General features: G+C 47.1%; 1 protein-coding gene across 1 annotated transcript in view; it reads left to right on the top strand.

The window, feature by feature from the left end:
* Positions 1-523: 523 nt before the first annotated feature.
* SETD2 (SET domain containing 2) overlaps positions 524-17,142 on the top strand; it is a gene marked incomplete at its 5' end in the record, with an annotated part of 34,653 nt that continues 18,034 nt past the window's right edge. The window contains 10 exons of the mRNA XM_009080763.1: positions 524-4,944; positions 5,963-6,094; positions 6,893-7,021; positions 8,739-8,862; positions 9,947-10,024; positions 10,314-10,411; positions 11,767-11,893; positions 13,542-13,676; positions 14,098-14,226; positions 15,026-15,667. Coding sequence (XP_009079011.1) covers positions 524-4,944; positions 5,963-6,094; positions 6,893-7,021; positions 8,739-8,862; positions 9,947-10,024; positions 10,314-10,411; positions 11,767-11,893; positions 13,542-13,676; positions 14,098-14,226; positions 15,026-15,667 — 6,015 coding nt within the window. The remainder of the gene's footprint in view (positions 4,945-5,962; positions 6,095-6,892; positions 7,022-8,738; positions 8,863-9,946; positions 10,025-10,313; positions 10,412-11,766; positions 11,894-13,541; positions 13,677-14,097; positions 14,227-15,025; positions 15,668-17,142) is intronic.

The following is a 17,142-nucleotide window of genomic DNA, read 5'->3' as shown; positions in this document are numbered from 1 at the left end:
CCCCCATGTCCTGTCCTTTCAGGCTCTTGTCCCAAGTCCCTCTGCAGCTTTCTTGGAGCTCCTTTAGGTACTGGAAGGCTGCATCCAGGTGTAATCTCCTAGAGTGAGAAAACAGAATATGCTTGAAGCTTAAAAATCAGGATATTTTGTTCTTGGCACCACAGAAAAAGCAAAATAAAGATAATAAGCAAATAAAACATCTCCTTTAAGTTTATGTATTGAACTCTATCTCTTTTTTAAAAACTAAGAATTAAATGGTAAAAGGACTTTCATCTTGGTCATTAATAAGTCAGTTAAAAAGCTTCAACCCAAAGCCCAGAGGAGGTTTTGTTCCAAACGAAAATGACCAAGGAAGTGATTCTGTTCAAGAGAACCTGCCAAAGGCAGGCCCAGGGGATCCATTTCTGTTTTAGCAGCATGAAAAATTCACCAGGTGAAAGAAAACCCTTCAGTGTGCTGCAGAACTGAGTTAAAACCCCCAAAACCTCAATTCCTCCAACTTCAACTTCTTTCTCTCCCACAGGGCAAACCCGAAACGGCGCCAAGAGCTGGTTTTGTCAAAGGCCCCGTGTTCAAGGGCATCGCTTCCAGTCGCTTCCTGCCCAAAGGCACTAAAACCAAGGTTAACCTTGAGGAGCAAGGAAGGCAAAAGGTGTCTTTCAGCTTTAGTTTAACCAAGAAAACTTTACCCAATAGATTCCTGACTGCTCTTGGAAACGAGAAGCAAAATGAAGCTCCCAACCCTCCAGCAGTTCCCCTTCAGACTGACATTAACCCCAAAACCAAAATGGATCTGGGGGATTCTGCTGGTTCCACTGAGGAATCTTCCCCTCCAAAACCCAAGTTAGAGTTAGGGAAGATTCATTTTAAAAAACATTTGCTCAACGTCACAGCAAAACCACCACCAGCTCCAGCAGCAGCCCTAGCACCGCCAGTGACGGAACCCGTGGCCCTGGCTGCGGAGTTCCCCTCCACACCACCTCCTCATCCTCCTCCTCCTCCTCCCCCTCCACCCACGGCGTCACCGGCAGCACCGGTGCCACTTCCTGCAGTGACAGCCCTGCCACAACCACCGGTGACACCAACCTCGACGCTGCTGCTGTCGCCGCCCGCGGAAGCCGAAGTCCTTGCGTCAAAGCTGCCATGCCATGCGCTGCCCAAGGAGGCTTTGGAGCCGGAGGCCAAGCAGAACGTGGTGTCACGTGGCTTGGAAGAACGTGTAGCTCAAACCACGCCCGAGCAGATGGAAATAACTCCAAAGAAGGAAGATTCCCATATTGGGAAAGAGGATGAGATTTCCGATGGCTCAAAGGGTGCTCCCCTCTGCTCCCGGAGGCAAGGGGTCAAGAGGAAGTTCTCCCAGTCTGATGGCACGCTGCAGGGCTCCGAGTCTGATGAAGACTCAGTGAGAACGTCCTCCAGCCAGCGGTCGCATGAGCTGAAGGTGTCCAGTACAGAAAAGGAGAGAGATTCCAGACGGAGCTCCACGTCCCTCCGAAGTGACGACCTGGGGAAGTCCTCCTCGCGCTCCAAGTCGGACAGGGATGAGAAGTACTCAAGCTACTCTAAATCGGAGAGAGACTCACGGTACTCGTCCTCCCGCTCTCGGTCAGACAGAGACAGACGGCGAAGCCGATCGCATTCCCGTTCCCGTTCCGATCGGGGCTCCCGAACCAGCTCCTCCTACTCAAGGTCGGAGCGTTCACATTACTACGAGTCCGAGCGCCGATACCATCGGAGCTCTCCGTACAGGGAGAGGTCGAGATATTCCCGTTCATACACAGACAGCAGAGCACGGGAGAGCTCGGACTCAGAGGATGAGTACAGGAGGACACATTCCAGGTCGAGCGACTCGAGGCGTACATCATCCCACTCCTCCTCCTCCTACAGAGACTCCAGATCTTCTTATTCCAAGTCGGACAGAGACAGCAGAGTAGAGTCATCTCACGCCGATGTGGAGAGGAGAGGAAGGTCTTCTTCGAAAGCAGATAGAGATTCCAAAAGGACTTCTGAAAGTGAAGTTCCCAAAAGGTGCTCTCCCCTTGATGAACTGGGCTATCGGAAGGGAACATCCCATTCCAAGCCTGACAGTAATGTGAATTCCTCCCGTTATAAATCCACTCCCTCCAAGCCCCCCGCACCAAAGCCTGATAAGTTTAAGAGTTCTTTCTGTTGTACAGAATCAAACGAAGAAGTAAAGCCACAGTCTAATTCTCTAGATTTAGAGACCTCTTGTCTAAAAAGCAATGACATCAGGGTGTCCATTGCAAAAAAGCTGGAAAGGGAAAAGACACTTTCTCCATTAAATCAGTTGAGCAGTTCACCCACGTTGAAGAAGGCAGACGAGTCCGAAGTGGGTTTGGCCACTTTCAAATCTGAGGAACTTGCAGGAAACGAATGCCACAACAGTGTTAAGGAACAAGAAATGTTAATAAAGGGAATGCACGATCCGTTACGGATGTGTTTCCCCATGGAGGTGAGTGTAAACGGCTCCCTGGAGGGCAGAACTGATGATCCAGCAACTTCCAGTGTCTCCAAACCAGAGGACGTTGCTGCGTTGTCTGCTGACAGCCTGTGTCCATCAGAGGCATCACCTGTCATGAAGACGAGTCCTTCGTATTCATTGCCATCCAATGGGTTGGAGAACACGTGTGTGTCTCAAGAACAAGAGTTGAATGATCCTCAGGTCCAGTCCAGTGAGTGCCACAGCCTGTTTAGGGAATCGGAGGCTCCGGTGCCACAGCAGCAGGAGGAAGTCACCCCTTTCCCTGTCGTGAATGTAGATCCCACTCAAACTGTCCTGAGCAAAGTAGATGATCAGGAGACTCCATGTGACAAAACCAAAGAACCTGTTTTTTGCTGCGTTTCTGATGATGCCACTCCTGCTGTGTACCATTCAGAAGTTGAAATTGAAGCGGAACCAGTGGATTTCAAAGTTACATCTGAGACTTTCCTGGATGTGCAGGTAGAGCCGCAGACAGTTACATGTGATTATGAGAGCACGGAGGATCCCCGCTCCAAGTCTGCCTGTGAGGATGAGCATGGCCATTCTTCCCATAAAATTAGCCTGACAGTGGAGAGCTCAAGCAGGGATTCCTCTCAGGATGTCTGTTCCCAGAGGCTTGGGTTGGATCATCCCATGCTGGAGGAAAGCGTCTCCTCCAAATGGGATGTGCCGCCACCAGCTGGTCACCAGCATTCAGAAGCTGAAGAGATGGTGGAGGTGGATGCTCAGCATGTTGATCTTGGTGCAGGAAAAGGCAAACCGTCGTTCCAAGATGAACATTCCTACTACTCAGAAGTGCCACTGGAACACCGCAGCAGAGAGGTCATGGAAGAAAGTGCTGTTTCCACTGAGGGAGTTGGACTGGATGATGTGAGGGTTCCATGTCCCAGCGTGTTGGACGAGAAGGATGAGGGCAACAAGCCCTCGGTGGCTTCGGCTTTTCCTGATGCCTTGTATCCCACTTCCGATGTCATTGTCACCATGGAAGACACAGAGACTGTAACTCAAGCCCTGACATGTGACAGCAGTGGCAACTCCGCTGAGTTCATTCCCACTGGCCACGACGATTACTCTGACACGGGGGAGAGTGACAGCGAGGGGGGCAGTGAAGACAGTGATACAGAAGACTCGGATTCTGATGATGGCATGCCACGGAAGCGGCTGCAGTCTGTTGTGGTGGTTCCCAAGAACTCAACCATAGCCATGGAGGAGACCAGTCCAGGCTCATCACGGAGCAGCCAAGGCAACAGGCGTTTCTCTGACCACTGGGAGGATGAGCGACCTGAGCCCAGCAGACCCTACTATGAGGAGAGGTCAGAGACTATGGTGAGTAAAGGCAGTCCACAGGTGGAGAGCCGGTGTTCTCCAAGAGGGATGGAGAAAAGTCCGGCAACTTCTACGGAGCTGAGCAGGAAGGAGCCAGAGGAGCTGCGGGCAGATCCGTGTCAGGCACAGAGTGACGGTGTGGACAGCACGAGCCAGGCAGACCTGACAGCAGACTCCCAGAGCAAACCCAGTGTGGAGGAGAGGATGATGCTGACAGAGCTGATGGCCGTTGGAAGGCCCATGGTCCGACCCGATGAGCAGCCGTTTTGTCTGCCGGAGAGTTTTGACAGCACTGACACATCCCGACACCAGATGAGCTCTTCCAAGCCAGACAGTAGGCAAGGGCAGGGGGGGCTAAACCAGTCAGGCCCTCCAGACTACTCCAGGCTGGATGATTTTCATGCAACAGAGGAGATGAGTGTATTGGGCTGGGACTATTCCCAGGCAGAGAAGCCGAGTAGCACCTACCAGCAGCCGGATAGCAGCTTTGGGATGTACTCTGGCTATGTTTACCAGCCAAGCTCTGGAGCCTACGGCAGCTCACAGGGTTACTGGCAAGGCAACGGTTACTGGGATGCAAGGTCTACTAGCAGACCTTCTGTGGTTAATTACGAACGGATCCAAGGGCAAGTCCCGGATTCCCTAACAGAAGATCACGAGGAATATGAAGAGGATGACCGTTGGGATGATGACTGCAAGCCTCACTTACCCAGTCCCTCTAGTAAATGCCAGATTCCCATGCAGAAGGAACAAGGCTCAGTGCAGGCACATGAGATCAGCAGCAATTCCACCAAGGAGCCAATGCCTGGCGGGGAGAAGAAGGAGGAGGGGAAGGTTTTGGAGAAAAATGATGTGAAGGAACGAGGTCCACCAAAAAAACGACGCCCAGAGGTGGAGAGTGACTCGGAGAGTGACGTGGACTCCAGGGAGAAGAGGAAAGGGAAACCTGAGGGGGAGCAGGTGGAGTCAGCACCTCAGGACTCCTCCATGGTAGGTAGGTTGTGCATCATGGATGACTTCCGAGACCCTCAGCGCTGGAAGGAGTTTGCCAAGCAAGGGAAGATGCCCTGTTACTTTGATCTCATCGAGGAGAACGTCTACTTGACAGAGAGGTAATCAGTTATTTTGCACCCTTATTTTTATTCCTGGAGCAGTCTTGAGTTTTAACTTCTTTTTGATTCTGTGGTGGTTGGTTTTTTTGGCCAAATTGGCATAATTTGGAGGTGGGGGAGAGACATCTGGCAAAGCTATAGAGGAGACAACACTGTGCAAGTGTTTAACCCCCTTGGACCTCTTCTCCTAAAGAAAATTCCCTGTTGGGCCCTGGCAGTCCCAGGTGATAAGGAGAGGTGGAAGATGGGAAGATATAAGGGGAGGGTTGACTGATTCATACCAACATGTTTCCAAAGGTTTTAGTTACTGCCATGTCATTATTTGTCATCTCGGATGAGTTATTTTAGCTCTAACAGCCTTCATTTGAAATACCAGAGAGGACCTGTTCACTGAGGGTTATTCTTTTCCCTTTTGCTTGGGAGTGTTGAGCAAGATAGAATTTTTTATTAAATGTTTTAAAAGATATTCTTGATTTTGAATCTGAATATTGACTATTTTTGTCCAGATCAAACATACTATTTATTTCAATCCACATGTTTCTGATGCTTTTTTTGGTCTCATTGGAATCTACACTCCAAAGCACTCCCACAATCAGCTCATGGAAGCTAAAATATTAATTAGAAGATGTCTTTTGTGCCCTTCCTTTTCTGTGACTATGATTTTCTTTTCTTTTTCATCAAGCAGACGTTGAAGTAACTAAACCCTCCAATTTCACTTATTAAAATAACACCATTTAGAAATGGATGTCCAAATAAATGTGGACATGGACGAGAAGGAAGAAAAGGCTAAATAGCCTGGGAATTCTTTTTGAGAAATCATCTGTGATCACAAATTCATCACCTCTCGAAACAAACTGAGTGTCCTTGGTTATCCCTGTACCCTCTGGTGGTTATCCAAAGGTCATCAATCCTTATGTCCCCATGCTAGATGATAAATTAATTTACTACTGGTGATGACTGAGGAATTTCTCTACTCAGCTGCTGTCACACCTGTGTTTCAATGACTTGCCTTCCATAGGAAGAAGAACAAATCCCACCGGGATATTAAGCGGATGCTGTGTGAGTGTCCTCCTCTCTCTAAGGAGGAGCGGGCGCAGGGGGAAGTGGCTTGTGGAGAAGACTGTCTCAATCGCCTCCTCATGATAGAGTGGTAAGTAGGGTTCTGTTGAGCAGTGTTGTCCTGAAGATGACTTATGAATCCCTAAAATCACTCAGAAATTGCTGGGAGGTGGCAGTGAGCTCTGCTGGAGTGGAGTGACCTTTGAAGCCCACACACCAGCTGTGGCTGCCCCATCCCTGGAATGTACAAGGCCAGGTTGGAAGTGGCTTGGAGCAACCTGTGGAAGCAATCTAGTGGAAGGTGTCCCTGCCCATGGCAGGGTGTGGGACTGGATGATCTTGAAGGTGTCTTCCAAGCCAAACCATTCCATGATTTAAATCTTAAGATGATCTGCAGGAGGACAGAGCCTCACCAGCCTATGGCTATTGTCTCCTTCCTCCTCCTGGAAGAGGCTTGCTTCACCATGGGAGCTGGAGGCAGGGCAGAGAATGCTTGGTGGGATTCCCCCCTGGCACCAGGATTGTCACCAGCTTGGATGGAAGGATTAGAATTAGCTGGCAGAAGCCCTTTCATTTGTTTTTAACTCATCCAGCAGCAGAGGTAGGGCAGGAGATATCCTGGAGAAAAAAAACCTGAAATAGGGGGAGAAGTGCCGAGTTCACCCTGCTCTGACATAGAAGTATGGTGGAATTAGCATTCCAAATGTTTTTACCTCGCTTCAGGAAATAAAAGATCTGCCTTTGCCTGTTGACAGTCACACGGTTTTGCTTTTTATAGCAAAACACACTGAATTTATTATGATTACTTGGGATCCATTTCCCATCTGAGCTTTTTCTGCTGTCACCATTGTCCTGCTGGGAATTGATTTATTCCAATTCCTTCCCACAGCTCTTCCCGGTGCCCAAATGGTGACTACTGCTCCAACAGACGCTTCCAGAAGAAGCAGCACGCGGACGTCGAGGTGATCCTCACCGAGAAGAAGGGTTGGGGGCTGAGAGCTGCCAAAGACCTCCCATCGTAAGCCTTTGCTCTTCCAACAGCCTTCTCCTGCACTTTGACTCCCTTCTTAAGGGAAAATCCATGGTTTTCGAGTTCTTAATTTTACTGACAGTAGATTTGCTGAAGTTCTTCCAGCTTGTCCCTGTCCTCTGTCAGGTGTTCCTCCTCATCTTTGTTACCTACCCATCCACTAATTGCTTGTTAGAGCTCCCGCTCCAGATTTGCTGTTCATGGGATGCCAACAGTATTTCCATGGCTTCATCTTAGAATTGATCTGTCTCCCCTTTCTCTGTCCCCACTACATATTGTCAGAGGAGCTCCAGTTGTGTCCATTCATCTCTTCCCAACTCTGCAAGACTTACCCTGTCTTTGTGTCTTTCTCCCCTTTGGACAGCATGAAGATCCCATGGGGATCTTTTGTCTTCATTAGCCTGTTGTTAATGACTGTGCTTCCAAGTGCTGGTTTAGGTGAGGTCAGGAAAGAAGAGAGAGAAGGGAGTACCTTCAAAGAGCGCTGGGCCTGAGGCACAAGTGGGGAACAGGATGAGGAGACCAAGATGAAGTTTGTTGAGAAAAGGGAGCACATGGAAGTGTGTCCAGGGAAGGGAACGGAGCTGGGAAAGGAGCTGGAGCGGCAGGAGCAGCTGAGGGAGCTGAGAGGGCTCAGCCTTGAAGAAAGGAGGCTCAGGGAGACCTTCTGGCTCTCTCCAACTCCCTGACAGGAGGTGCAGCCAGTTGAGAGTCAGGCTCTGCTCCCAGGGAACAAGGGACAGGACAAGAGGAAACAGCGTCCAACTATGCCAGAGGAGGTTCAGGTTGGATATTGTGAAAATTCCTCCTGGAAAGGGCTGTCCAGCCCTGGCACAGACTCCCCAGGGCAGGGGTGGAGTCACCATCCCTGGAGGGTTTTAACAACTGTGAGGACATGGTTAGTGGTGGCCTTGGCAGTGCTGGGGGAATAGTTGGACTCAGAGGCCTTTTCCAGCCTCAGTGATTCTGTGATCCACCAGAGCCCAGTGGCAGATCACATCCAATGGAAAAGGAAAGGTTCAAAGGAGACTTTATGTCTTTTGTTAGTGATGGGGGATTAAAGTGGTGCTGCTGCCCTGAATGCAAATATGGACCTGTTTTATTTAAAGTTGTGGGAATTTCTTTTGAATTAAGGTCTGGAGGCTGCAGTGAGGACATGCTGATAGTGACCAGCTGGCACAGCAAGGATTATGTTTGCTGGTGGGCTGGGATCAGGAATGTAGGGAAGGATGGGAAGGAGAGGGCAGGGTTAGACCAGATATTAGGAAGGAATTCTCCACTGTGAGGCACTGGCACAGGTTGTCCAGAGCAGCTGTGGCTGTCCCATTCCTGGAAGTGTTCCAGGCCAGGTTGGAGAGTGCATGGAGCAACCTGGGCTAGTGGAAGGTGGCTCATGGCAGGGGGTTGGAGGGAGATGAGCTTTAAGGTCTCTTCCATATATAAATATATATATGTATGTGTGTGTGTAATATATAGAATAAACTCTACTTGAATGGGAGGTTTATCCTTCTGCCACCTCCCCATGTGGCAGCATAAAACCCTCAAATAAATCAGAGTTAGCTGAGATGAAGACATATAATAATTGCAGCTACACCACCAGAACGACCAGGCTGTGTATTGTGTTCAGAAATCCATATCAAAAGTCCTTACTTTCTGTTTATTGGTGTATTTTGCTAAGCAAAGTGATGTGTTTTCCCTCCTGCAGCAACACTTTTGTCTTGGAATACTGTGGGGAAGTGTTGGATCACAAGGAGTTCAAGGCTCGGGTGAAAGAGTATGCTCGGAACAAAAACATCCACTATTATTTCATGGCCCTGAAGAATGATGAGGTGAGCAGTGGGATTCCTTGGCTTAGCCCTGGTTATGTACAGCACCAACTCCTTGGGAACCTGTGGAGCAAGGTCCTGAATCCATTAGAAATATTTTCCTAAGGAAATCAAACTTCATGCCTTGCCTGCTCAGTTTCAACCTGTTTCAACACGGTTCTGACAGGTTAACTTGTATCCCCATGTCCTTGGAGAAGAGAAATTGTCCTTCCAAAAGGAAGTATGGAGCATGGCACATCCCTTCCACATGAACAAACCTCCATGGGAGGGAAACCATATCTGTGTCCCACCTGGGGGAGATGCCTCAAGACAAATTTACCCTTTTTGGATGCCCAGATACACCAAGGAACCACATTTCCTTTCTTTCCTTGCTCACAGAACATCATTAAATTGGGACATTTTTAGCTGGCAAAGTCCCTCCCTGGAGAATATGTCACTGAAATATTTATATGCCAGATACTCTTAATAATTTATCATCCCCTCAGCTCTGTGGGGTGTGGAGCTGCAACACAGCATGCTTTGGGCCCTCCCTGGCTGAGAACAATGCTATAAATAGAAATTTAATCTCTTATTCTGCTTGTTTCCTCTGTCAGGACTTTCTGAGTCTGGGGAGTTTGACAGTAAATGAGCTAAAAATACTCAGTGTCCTTTTTTCTCTTCTTTTTTCTCCTCAGAATAATCACTTTTGGAGTGGTTATGGGATCATAAGGGGCACAAAAATCTAAGTTCCTTTATAACTAGAAACACATAAGTGTTTATAAGTGGAAGGGATCCAGAAGATGGCATTTCCCTTTGAGGTCTTTTCTACCATGTATCAAAGGGTCAGAAACAAAATCCAGATCAAAAATCCTGGAGAACTCTGCGTTGACCTGCACTGAAAACTAAGAACCATGTACCAATCCCTTAGTGCTCTTTTCTGAGGGCACTTAATATCACAATAAACCCCATTCCTCACCCCAAATAAAGATAAGGAATATCAAATAAAGAGCAGGAAAAAGTGAGTTGTGTTTGTAGCTGTCCTGTTTCCTATCCCTGCCTGGAGCAGAGGCAGTGAGCCTGTTTTGCTGTATTTCTTGTTTCTCTTCAGATAATCGATGCAACCCAGAAAGGAAACTGCTCTCGTTTTATGAACCACAGCTGTGAGCCAAACTGTGAGACACAAAAGGTAAAAGTGCTGGATCAAAGCTGCTGCTGCCTCCACAATTCCACTGCCTGGAGACTTGGAGAGCTCAGAGTGAAGCATTTCTCCTTCATGTCTTTGTTATGGGGTTTTTATTGTTGTTGTAACTCAGTAAAATGAAAACAACTACATTTGGAACAGGCAAGTTCTGCCCATCCACTGATTAAATTAATCAGAGATGCTGTTTCAAGGATTTAACTTGTTAATTAAAAGCAAATCCAGGGTCAAGCCTGAGTTTTGGAATATAATAATTCTTGTCTTGGTTTTTCCATAGTGGACTGTGAATGGGCAGCTCAGAGTTGGATTTTTCACCACCAAACTCGTCCCCTCAGGCTCCGAGCTGACGTTTGATTACCAGTTCCAGAGATATGGGTATGTTCCTGCTTCAGCAAGATAAAGATCCTTCCATTTCTAACACAAAAGTTTGGGAGAGGAATTTCACATTCATTTAATCTGTCTTTTCCAGTGTCAGTTTTTTGTTCCACTCCATACTGTCTCTCCCCAGTGGAAATTCCCAGATAACTCTCTTGGATTCTTCTTCCTCTGTCTAATTATTAATTACCCGAGCTCCAGACTTTGCAATACTAAAAAATGCCTTTTCTTCCCCTCCCACCTCTATTTTATGGCTTTGCAAACATTTGAGGAGCTATAAAACCCTCCCAGACAGCACATCCCCTCTTCCTGGCCTACTCCAGGGGTGCAAGTGTGCAAGCTCCAGCCTGGGATTTCAATCCCTTCACTAAACCTGAGGCAAAAATTTCTCTATTCCTGTTTTTCCAGGTGTATGGTGAAATATTTCACTTCTGTTGAACACAAAGCAGTGTCTGACAGGCCTGAAGCCACCTAGAATGACGAGATTAATTGTGGATCCATTTTATAATCCTGTGGCTTTTTAACTGGATTCAATTATTTAAGGAGACTCTTTTCCTTTTCTTTCTGGATCCCTTGTGCAACACTATTTTCCTGTAAGCAGGAGAATCAGAAATGAGTTTTTAGTTGCTCTTTAAAGTCATTTCTCCTTCCTAGAAGATCCTGGAGTTGAGCTTCCCTGGATCTTACTGCTTGTACTGCAGAGCCACATTCCTCCAGTGGATTATGCACATTTAAACTAAAACCCACCATTTTCCCAAGGAATTGTGGAATATAGCTCAAATTTTGTGGTGTATCAAGTAGAAAATATAGAGGCTTGGTAGAAATATTACGTGAAGATAAGATAATTTATTATATTTATTATCCATGGCCATATATACATGGAAAAAACTTCCATGTGAATCTTGCTGCTTCCATGAATCCTCAGCTCATTGTTACTCTGTTTTGAGCTATAAAATACCATAAATGAGCTATGAAATGTTATCAAATTCAAGCCTTTCCTCATGGATATATGGTCTTGAATGTATATTCCTTAGGAAAATGGATATATGGATTGCCATGTGTGGTAAGAAGTCTGCAGATTCTTCAGCTTCACCTTTTCCTTTCTGGTTCTTGGTGCTAAACCTATGGAGAGCTTGGAAGTGACACAGGCTTTAGTTTCCAGCTGACACAACATGGGATCATGGGAGCTATGTAAGGAAAAGACTTTATCTGAATTTTCAGTGGCCAGAAAAGGCCTTTCCATGCAGAGAGATTCCCATCCCTGTCTTCTGAGGATGCACAGAAGAGGAAGGTGGGACAACAGGCTGTGGAGGGAGTTGAGCTGATATTAAATTGCTCCTTGTGTCCACCCACAGCAAAGAGGCTCAGAAGTGTTTCTGTGGCTCTGCCAACTGCCGTGGCTACCTGGGAGGGGAGAACAGGGTCAGCATCCGAGCGGCAGGTGGGAAGATGAAGAAGGAACGGTCCCGGAAGAAGGACTCAGTGAGTTTGGTTCTCCATTTCATGTGTGGTTTTATTTATTTAGACGAGTAACAGCAGCCAAGGGCTGACCTGGGCTTAAGCCACCCTAGGTGAATTTTCAGGTCACTTCTTCTCTTCTTCTGTGAAGAACAGAAACAGAATCATTGAGGTTGGAAAAGCTCTTGGAGACCATCAACCCCAACTGTTCCCCCAGCACTGCCAAGGACACCCTGTGTCCCCTCCCCAATCCCTACAGGAATGGTGACTCTCCCCCTGCCCTGGGCAACCTGTGTCAGGGCTGGACAGCCCTTCCCAGTAGGAATATTCCCAATATCCAACCTAAACCTCCCCTTGTGCAACCTGAGGCCATTTCCACTTGTCCAGTTGCTTGTTCCCTGGGAGATGTTTCCTTGTGATCTCAGGGCTCAGTCTTTTTCGTGGATGTATCATTAAAGGTTGGACTTGATGATCTTGGAGGTCTTCTCCAACTTTAATGATTTTATTTCACAAGGTCTCTCAGTACTCGTGTTTTCTTGGATCTTTAGTTAAATCCACGTTTCCTTTCCCGGTGTTATTTAGCACAAAGCCCTGCCAGAGGTTTCACAGGTACAACAGCTGCTCCTCCATAACTAAAACCCGCACTAAATTCCACATGGTTTGAAACATTTGGTTTATTTTCCATGACTTTTAAGTGTCAGTGAAAGAGGAGCTTCACCATTTAGGACATTACATGAAATTTGGCAGCTAAAAGCTACAGAGTTTTGCCATTTCCAGGTTGGTAGATGGAATATGAATCCCTAAATTGCTTTGGCCTGGAGGCAAATCAGGTCCAGGAGGAACTTGCATGAATGTGTGTCATGATTACACTGACTTCAGTTCTGGTTGTGTTTGCTGATGGACATGAATGAAATACATAACTCAAATCCTGATTTTTAAAGTCTTTAATAACTTTTCATGCATGGAATCCTCCTCTAGTGGTTTTATGACCTACTCCCCACACGGAATTGCAGGGATGGGTTCACATGATGTAGAAAAACTGCAGAGAAGCCTCAGCATAGCACTCAGAAGGATATTTTCTGGGTGAAAAATGCTGCAGGAAACTGCACAGGCCCTTGTTTTTCTTCCTACAAGCTGACATTATGCCATCCTTGAAGATAAACCCCTCTATTCCTATGGATAAGATTTATTCCAAGCCCTTTTCAGAGAAACTAATCTTAGAAAAGCAATTTCATTTTTATTTACCCTATCGGAGAGTGAGGAAGCAAAGTAATAATTTATAAATTATTTATATGGTGGTTTAAAACACTAATTAGTGGCTGAATGATGAAGGTTGATATTCGGGTATCTGTGGAGAGGAATTATCCTCTGGTTGTAATGATTATAAATATTATTGATTATCATCTAGAATTTATATAATTAATAAATAAGTTTTATCTGCAATTAAAGATAATTTCTTAGTGTGCATCTGTTTTCCTCCTTAAAAAGATAAATTCACCACTGGGAGCATTTTGGTGCAACCACAAGGAATTTCCTCCATGCAGCATTAGATGTGTAGGCCTATAACATGCCATTCCTTAAGGAAAAGGGAGGTTGGAGTCAGGGAATTCCATCATGTAGGGTGATATAATCCTGGCATGGCTTGAGGGCTGCTTTTCCTTGGCTGTGGCAGGTGGATGGGGAGCTGGAAGCTCTGCTGGAGAATGGAGAAGGTCTCTCCGATAAAAACCAAGTGCTCAGCTTATCCCGACTGATGGTTCGGATTGAAACACTGGAGCAGAAACTCACCTGTCTCAAACTCATCCAGGTGAGTATGAGTATTCCCTCCCCTCACCCAGGGGAATGATCCACATCCTGGTAGAGTGATATCCTCAGAGCTCTCCTTGGAGGAAGAGGGGGAAAGTGGGAGGAAGGTCTGACCCGTGTGCCAGTATTTCCAGCTCAGCCAAGCAGCTCTGCAGTCCATTATCCTGACATTTTTTCTCCCAGGATGAGCTGTAATGGTTGTCATGGTCCTGCTGTTGTGTTGCTGCTCCAAACTCGCAGTTTGGGCCACTTAAATGAGGTTAGATGTGCACAGGTGCCAAGTTCTGGCTCTGCAGTGGGTTCGACAGGCAACACAATCCCAGCTGAGCAGTTTGCTATCTTATCCTGTGGAAGTCAAAGGGACTTCTGACTGGAAGTCTCTGACTATTCTCGTGCTTTCTCTCTAAATTTGGCTCTTCCAGAACACGCACTCACAGTCCTGCCTGAAGTCCTTCCTGGAGTGTCATGGCTTGTCCCTGCTCTGGATTTGGATGACAGAGCTGGGAGATGGCAGGGGAAGCACTGCTAACAACCTGAAGCTGCAGCTGGAGGTCAGTAATTCCTGGGATTTGAAGCTTTCAGAGAGTCATTTAGGTTGGAAAACCCCCATAAGATCAAGCCCAACCACTCCCCCAGCGCTGCCAGGGCCACCACTAACCATGTCCCCAAGTGCCACATCCACATGGGTGTTAAATCCCCCCAGGGATGGGGTCTCTCTCCCTGCCCTGGCAGGGAGCACTTTTGGGGAAAAAGGTCCTTAGCAACTTTCCTAAATGCTCAGGAGCACAAGGATTGCCTTTTATTTTTTTAAATATAAATTTATGCAAAGTATTCATGGAAACAAACTCAGGTACCTCAGAACTTCTGCCCTGAGGGAGATGCTTAATATACGGAAAGAATTTGCTCTTGTGGTTATTCTTGGATTTCTGAGGTAAATTTCATGAGCCAGACTGAAATAGAATCATTGTTAATTGCTGTTTATTCCATGCTGGAGCACAGAGAATTGGAGGTATTGAAGTGGAGCTGGAATATTTCTGTTTTCTATAAGCAAATACCAAAAACCATCTGGAAGTTCCTGTATTAGAGATGTTCTACAAGAAGGTTCCATGCAGTTTGAATTGGACTTGGAGAAACCTGGTCTAGGGGAAGGTGTCCCATAGCAGGGGTTGGACTAGATGATATTTAACGTCCCTTCAAACCTAAACCATTCTGGGATTCTGTGATCATCTTGATATTTTGGAGTTAATTCTTCCTGAGAAAAGGAAACGATCCCAGGTTGGGGTTGGGACAGCTGGACAGAGCTTTAAGTCCTGGTGGCTCTAACCACATCTGTTTTGTCTTTGCACTTAGATCATGAAGACACTGGAGCTCCTGCCCATCCCTACCAAGAACATGCTGGAGGAGAGCAAAGTTCTTCCCATCATCCAGCGCTGGGCTCAGACCAAGACTGCAGTGCCTCAGCTCAGTGAGGGTGATGGCTACTCGAGTGAAAACACCTCACGGGCCCACACACCCCTCAACACTCCAGATCTGACCACCAAGCAGAGCACAGAAGGTGACACAGACACCCCCAAGAAGTTGGTATTCCGAAGGCTGAAGATTATCAGTGAGAACAGCATGGATAGTGCCATCTCAGATACAACCAGCGAGCTGGAAGGGAAGGAGGGCAAGGAGGACCTGGACCAGCTGGAGGGAGCCCCAGTGGAGGTGACAGAGGAGCAGCAGCAGCAACAGGAGATCAAAGCTGCCTCAGACGCTCCAGTGGAAAGCAGCAAACCCCAAAGTGCAGAGCTGGAGGCTGAGCCTGAAGCAGAGGTCAAGGAGAGCAATGGGACGAAGCTGGAAGAGCCCATAGCGATGGAAACACCGTCTCAGGATGAAGAGGAAGGAGTTTCTGATGTGGAGAGCGAGAGGAGCCAAGAGCAAACAGATAAAATCGTGGATGTGAGCGATTTGGCCACCAGGCTGCTTGACAGCTGGAAGGAGCTCAAGGTAAGGGACACCTACGTGCAGCTGCACCTCAGCGTGGAGTTGTTGATGGTTTGGTGCTCATGGGGCTCAGTTTTTGTCTTGTTGGTAAATGTTTAACGACTAAAATTGCCTTTTCGCCACAAAAAGTGCTTTCTATATATTTCCTTTTGTTGCAAACTGTCCTGAGTGTGACTTCCAGTAGATATCCAGGTGTTGATGGAAAGCTGCAGTCGGGATATTTGGTTTGGGCACACAAACACTGTTGTCATCCTGGGGTTTTTTTAGGTTATTCAGGGGAAAGGCATCTCTGAGGGATTGGGATTTCCTTCTCAGCCCATCAGGCAAAGAGGCTAGAGACAGTGCCATGAACATTTTGGATGGAATTGGCCTGTATCTGTCAATATTAAAAGAAATTGATGGACCTTCTGCTCCTAAATTCCATTCCTGGAAGTGTTCAAGGCTGCTCCTAAATGCCCCATTCTTGGAAGTGTTGAAGGGCCTGGAGTGACAGGACAAGAGGGAATAGCTTCTCACTGCCAGAGGGCAGGATTAGATGGGATATTGGGAAGGAGTTCTTGGCTGTTCGGGTGGTGAGGCACTGGCACAGGTTGCCTAGAGCAACTGTGGCTGTGCTATCCCTGGAAGTGTTCCAGGTCAGGTTGGACAGGGCTTAGAGCAACCTGGGCTAGTGAAAGGTGTCCCTGCCTATGGCAGGGGGCTGGAATTAGATGATCCATAAGGTTCCTTCCAACCCAAACCGTTCGGGGAATCTCTGAATTCAGTTATCCCCAAATCCTCTGTTTCCTGTCCTGTTAACATCTTGTTTTCATCTGCAGTGTGTAGAGCCTCCAGAGCAGGTCTGTTAGGCACACTGTGTTCTCTTGACAGCTGTTCTGGCATGATATCTGGGTATCTGCAGTTGTGTTTAAATCAAGGAAATGCCCAAAGTTTGGGGTTCTAGTTGAGACTTCAAAGACTGTAAAGAGGCTGCAAGTTGTCCTCTGTCCTCCAGGATCACATCCCTGTCCTATAGGGACAATTTGGCCACTCGATCTCAACAGCTTTTTTGACTGGACATAGGATGATGTTCTAGTAATGGTTTTAACCTAAAAGATGAGGGATTTAAATTATGTGTTGGAAAGGAATTGTTGGCTGTGAGGGTGTGAGGCACTGGCGCGGGTTGCCCAGAGAAGCTGTGGCTGCTGCCCCATCCCTGGAAGTGTTCCAGGCCAGGTTGGATGGGGCTTGGAGCAACCGGGTCTCGTGGAAGGTGTCCCTGCCCATGGCAGGGGGTGGGACTGGATGATCCTTAAGGTCCTTTAAATCCAAACCATTCTGTGGATCTAACTCAATGCTTCAGGCATTTTCTGGGGTTAAGTCTTCGGAAACTTTTCGGCCATCTGCTGCTTCTCTAGGATTATATTCCATATATTATATTCCATATTATAATCCTTGTTTTCAAGAGCAAGAGGGGTGGGAACCTCTTTAATGTAGTG

This window comes from Acanthisitta chloris, unplaced genomic scaffold (genome assembly GCF_000695815.1).
Source record: "Acanthisitta chloris isolate BGI_N310 unplaced genomic scaffold, ASM69581v1 scaffold16358, whole genome shotgun sequence".
Classification (NCBI taxonomy): domain Eukaryota; kingdom Metazoa; phylum Chordata; class Aves; order Passeriformes; family Acanthisittidae; genus Acanthisitta; species Acanthisitta chloris.
Note: the sequence above shows the minus strand (reverse complement) of the source record. Positions and strands in the feature narration are given on the sequence as shown.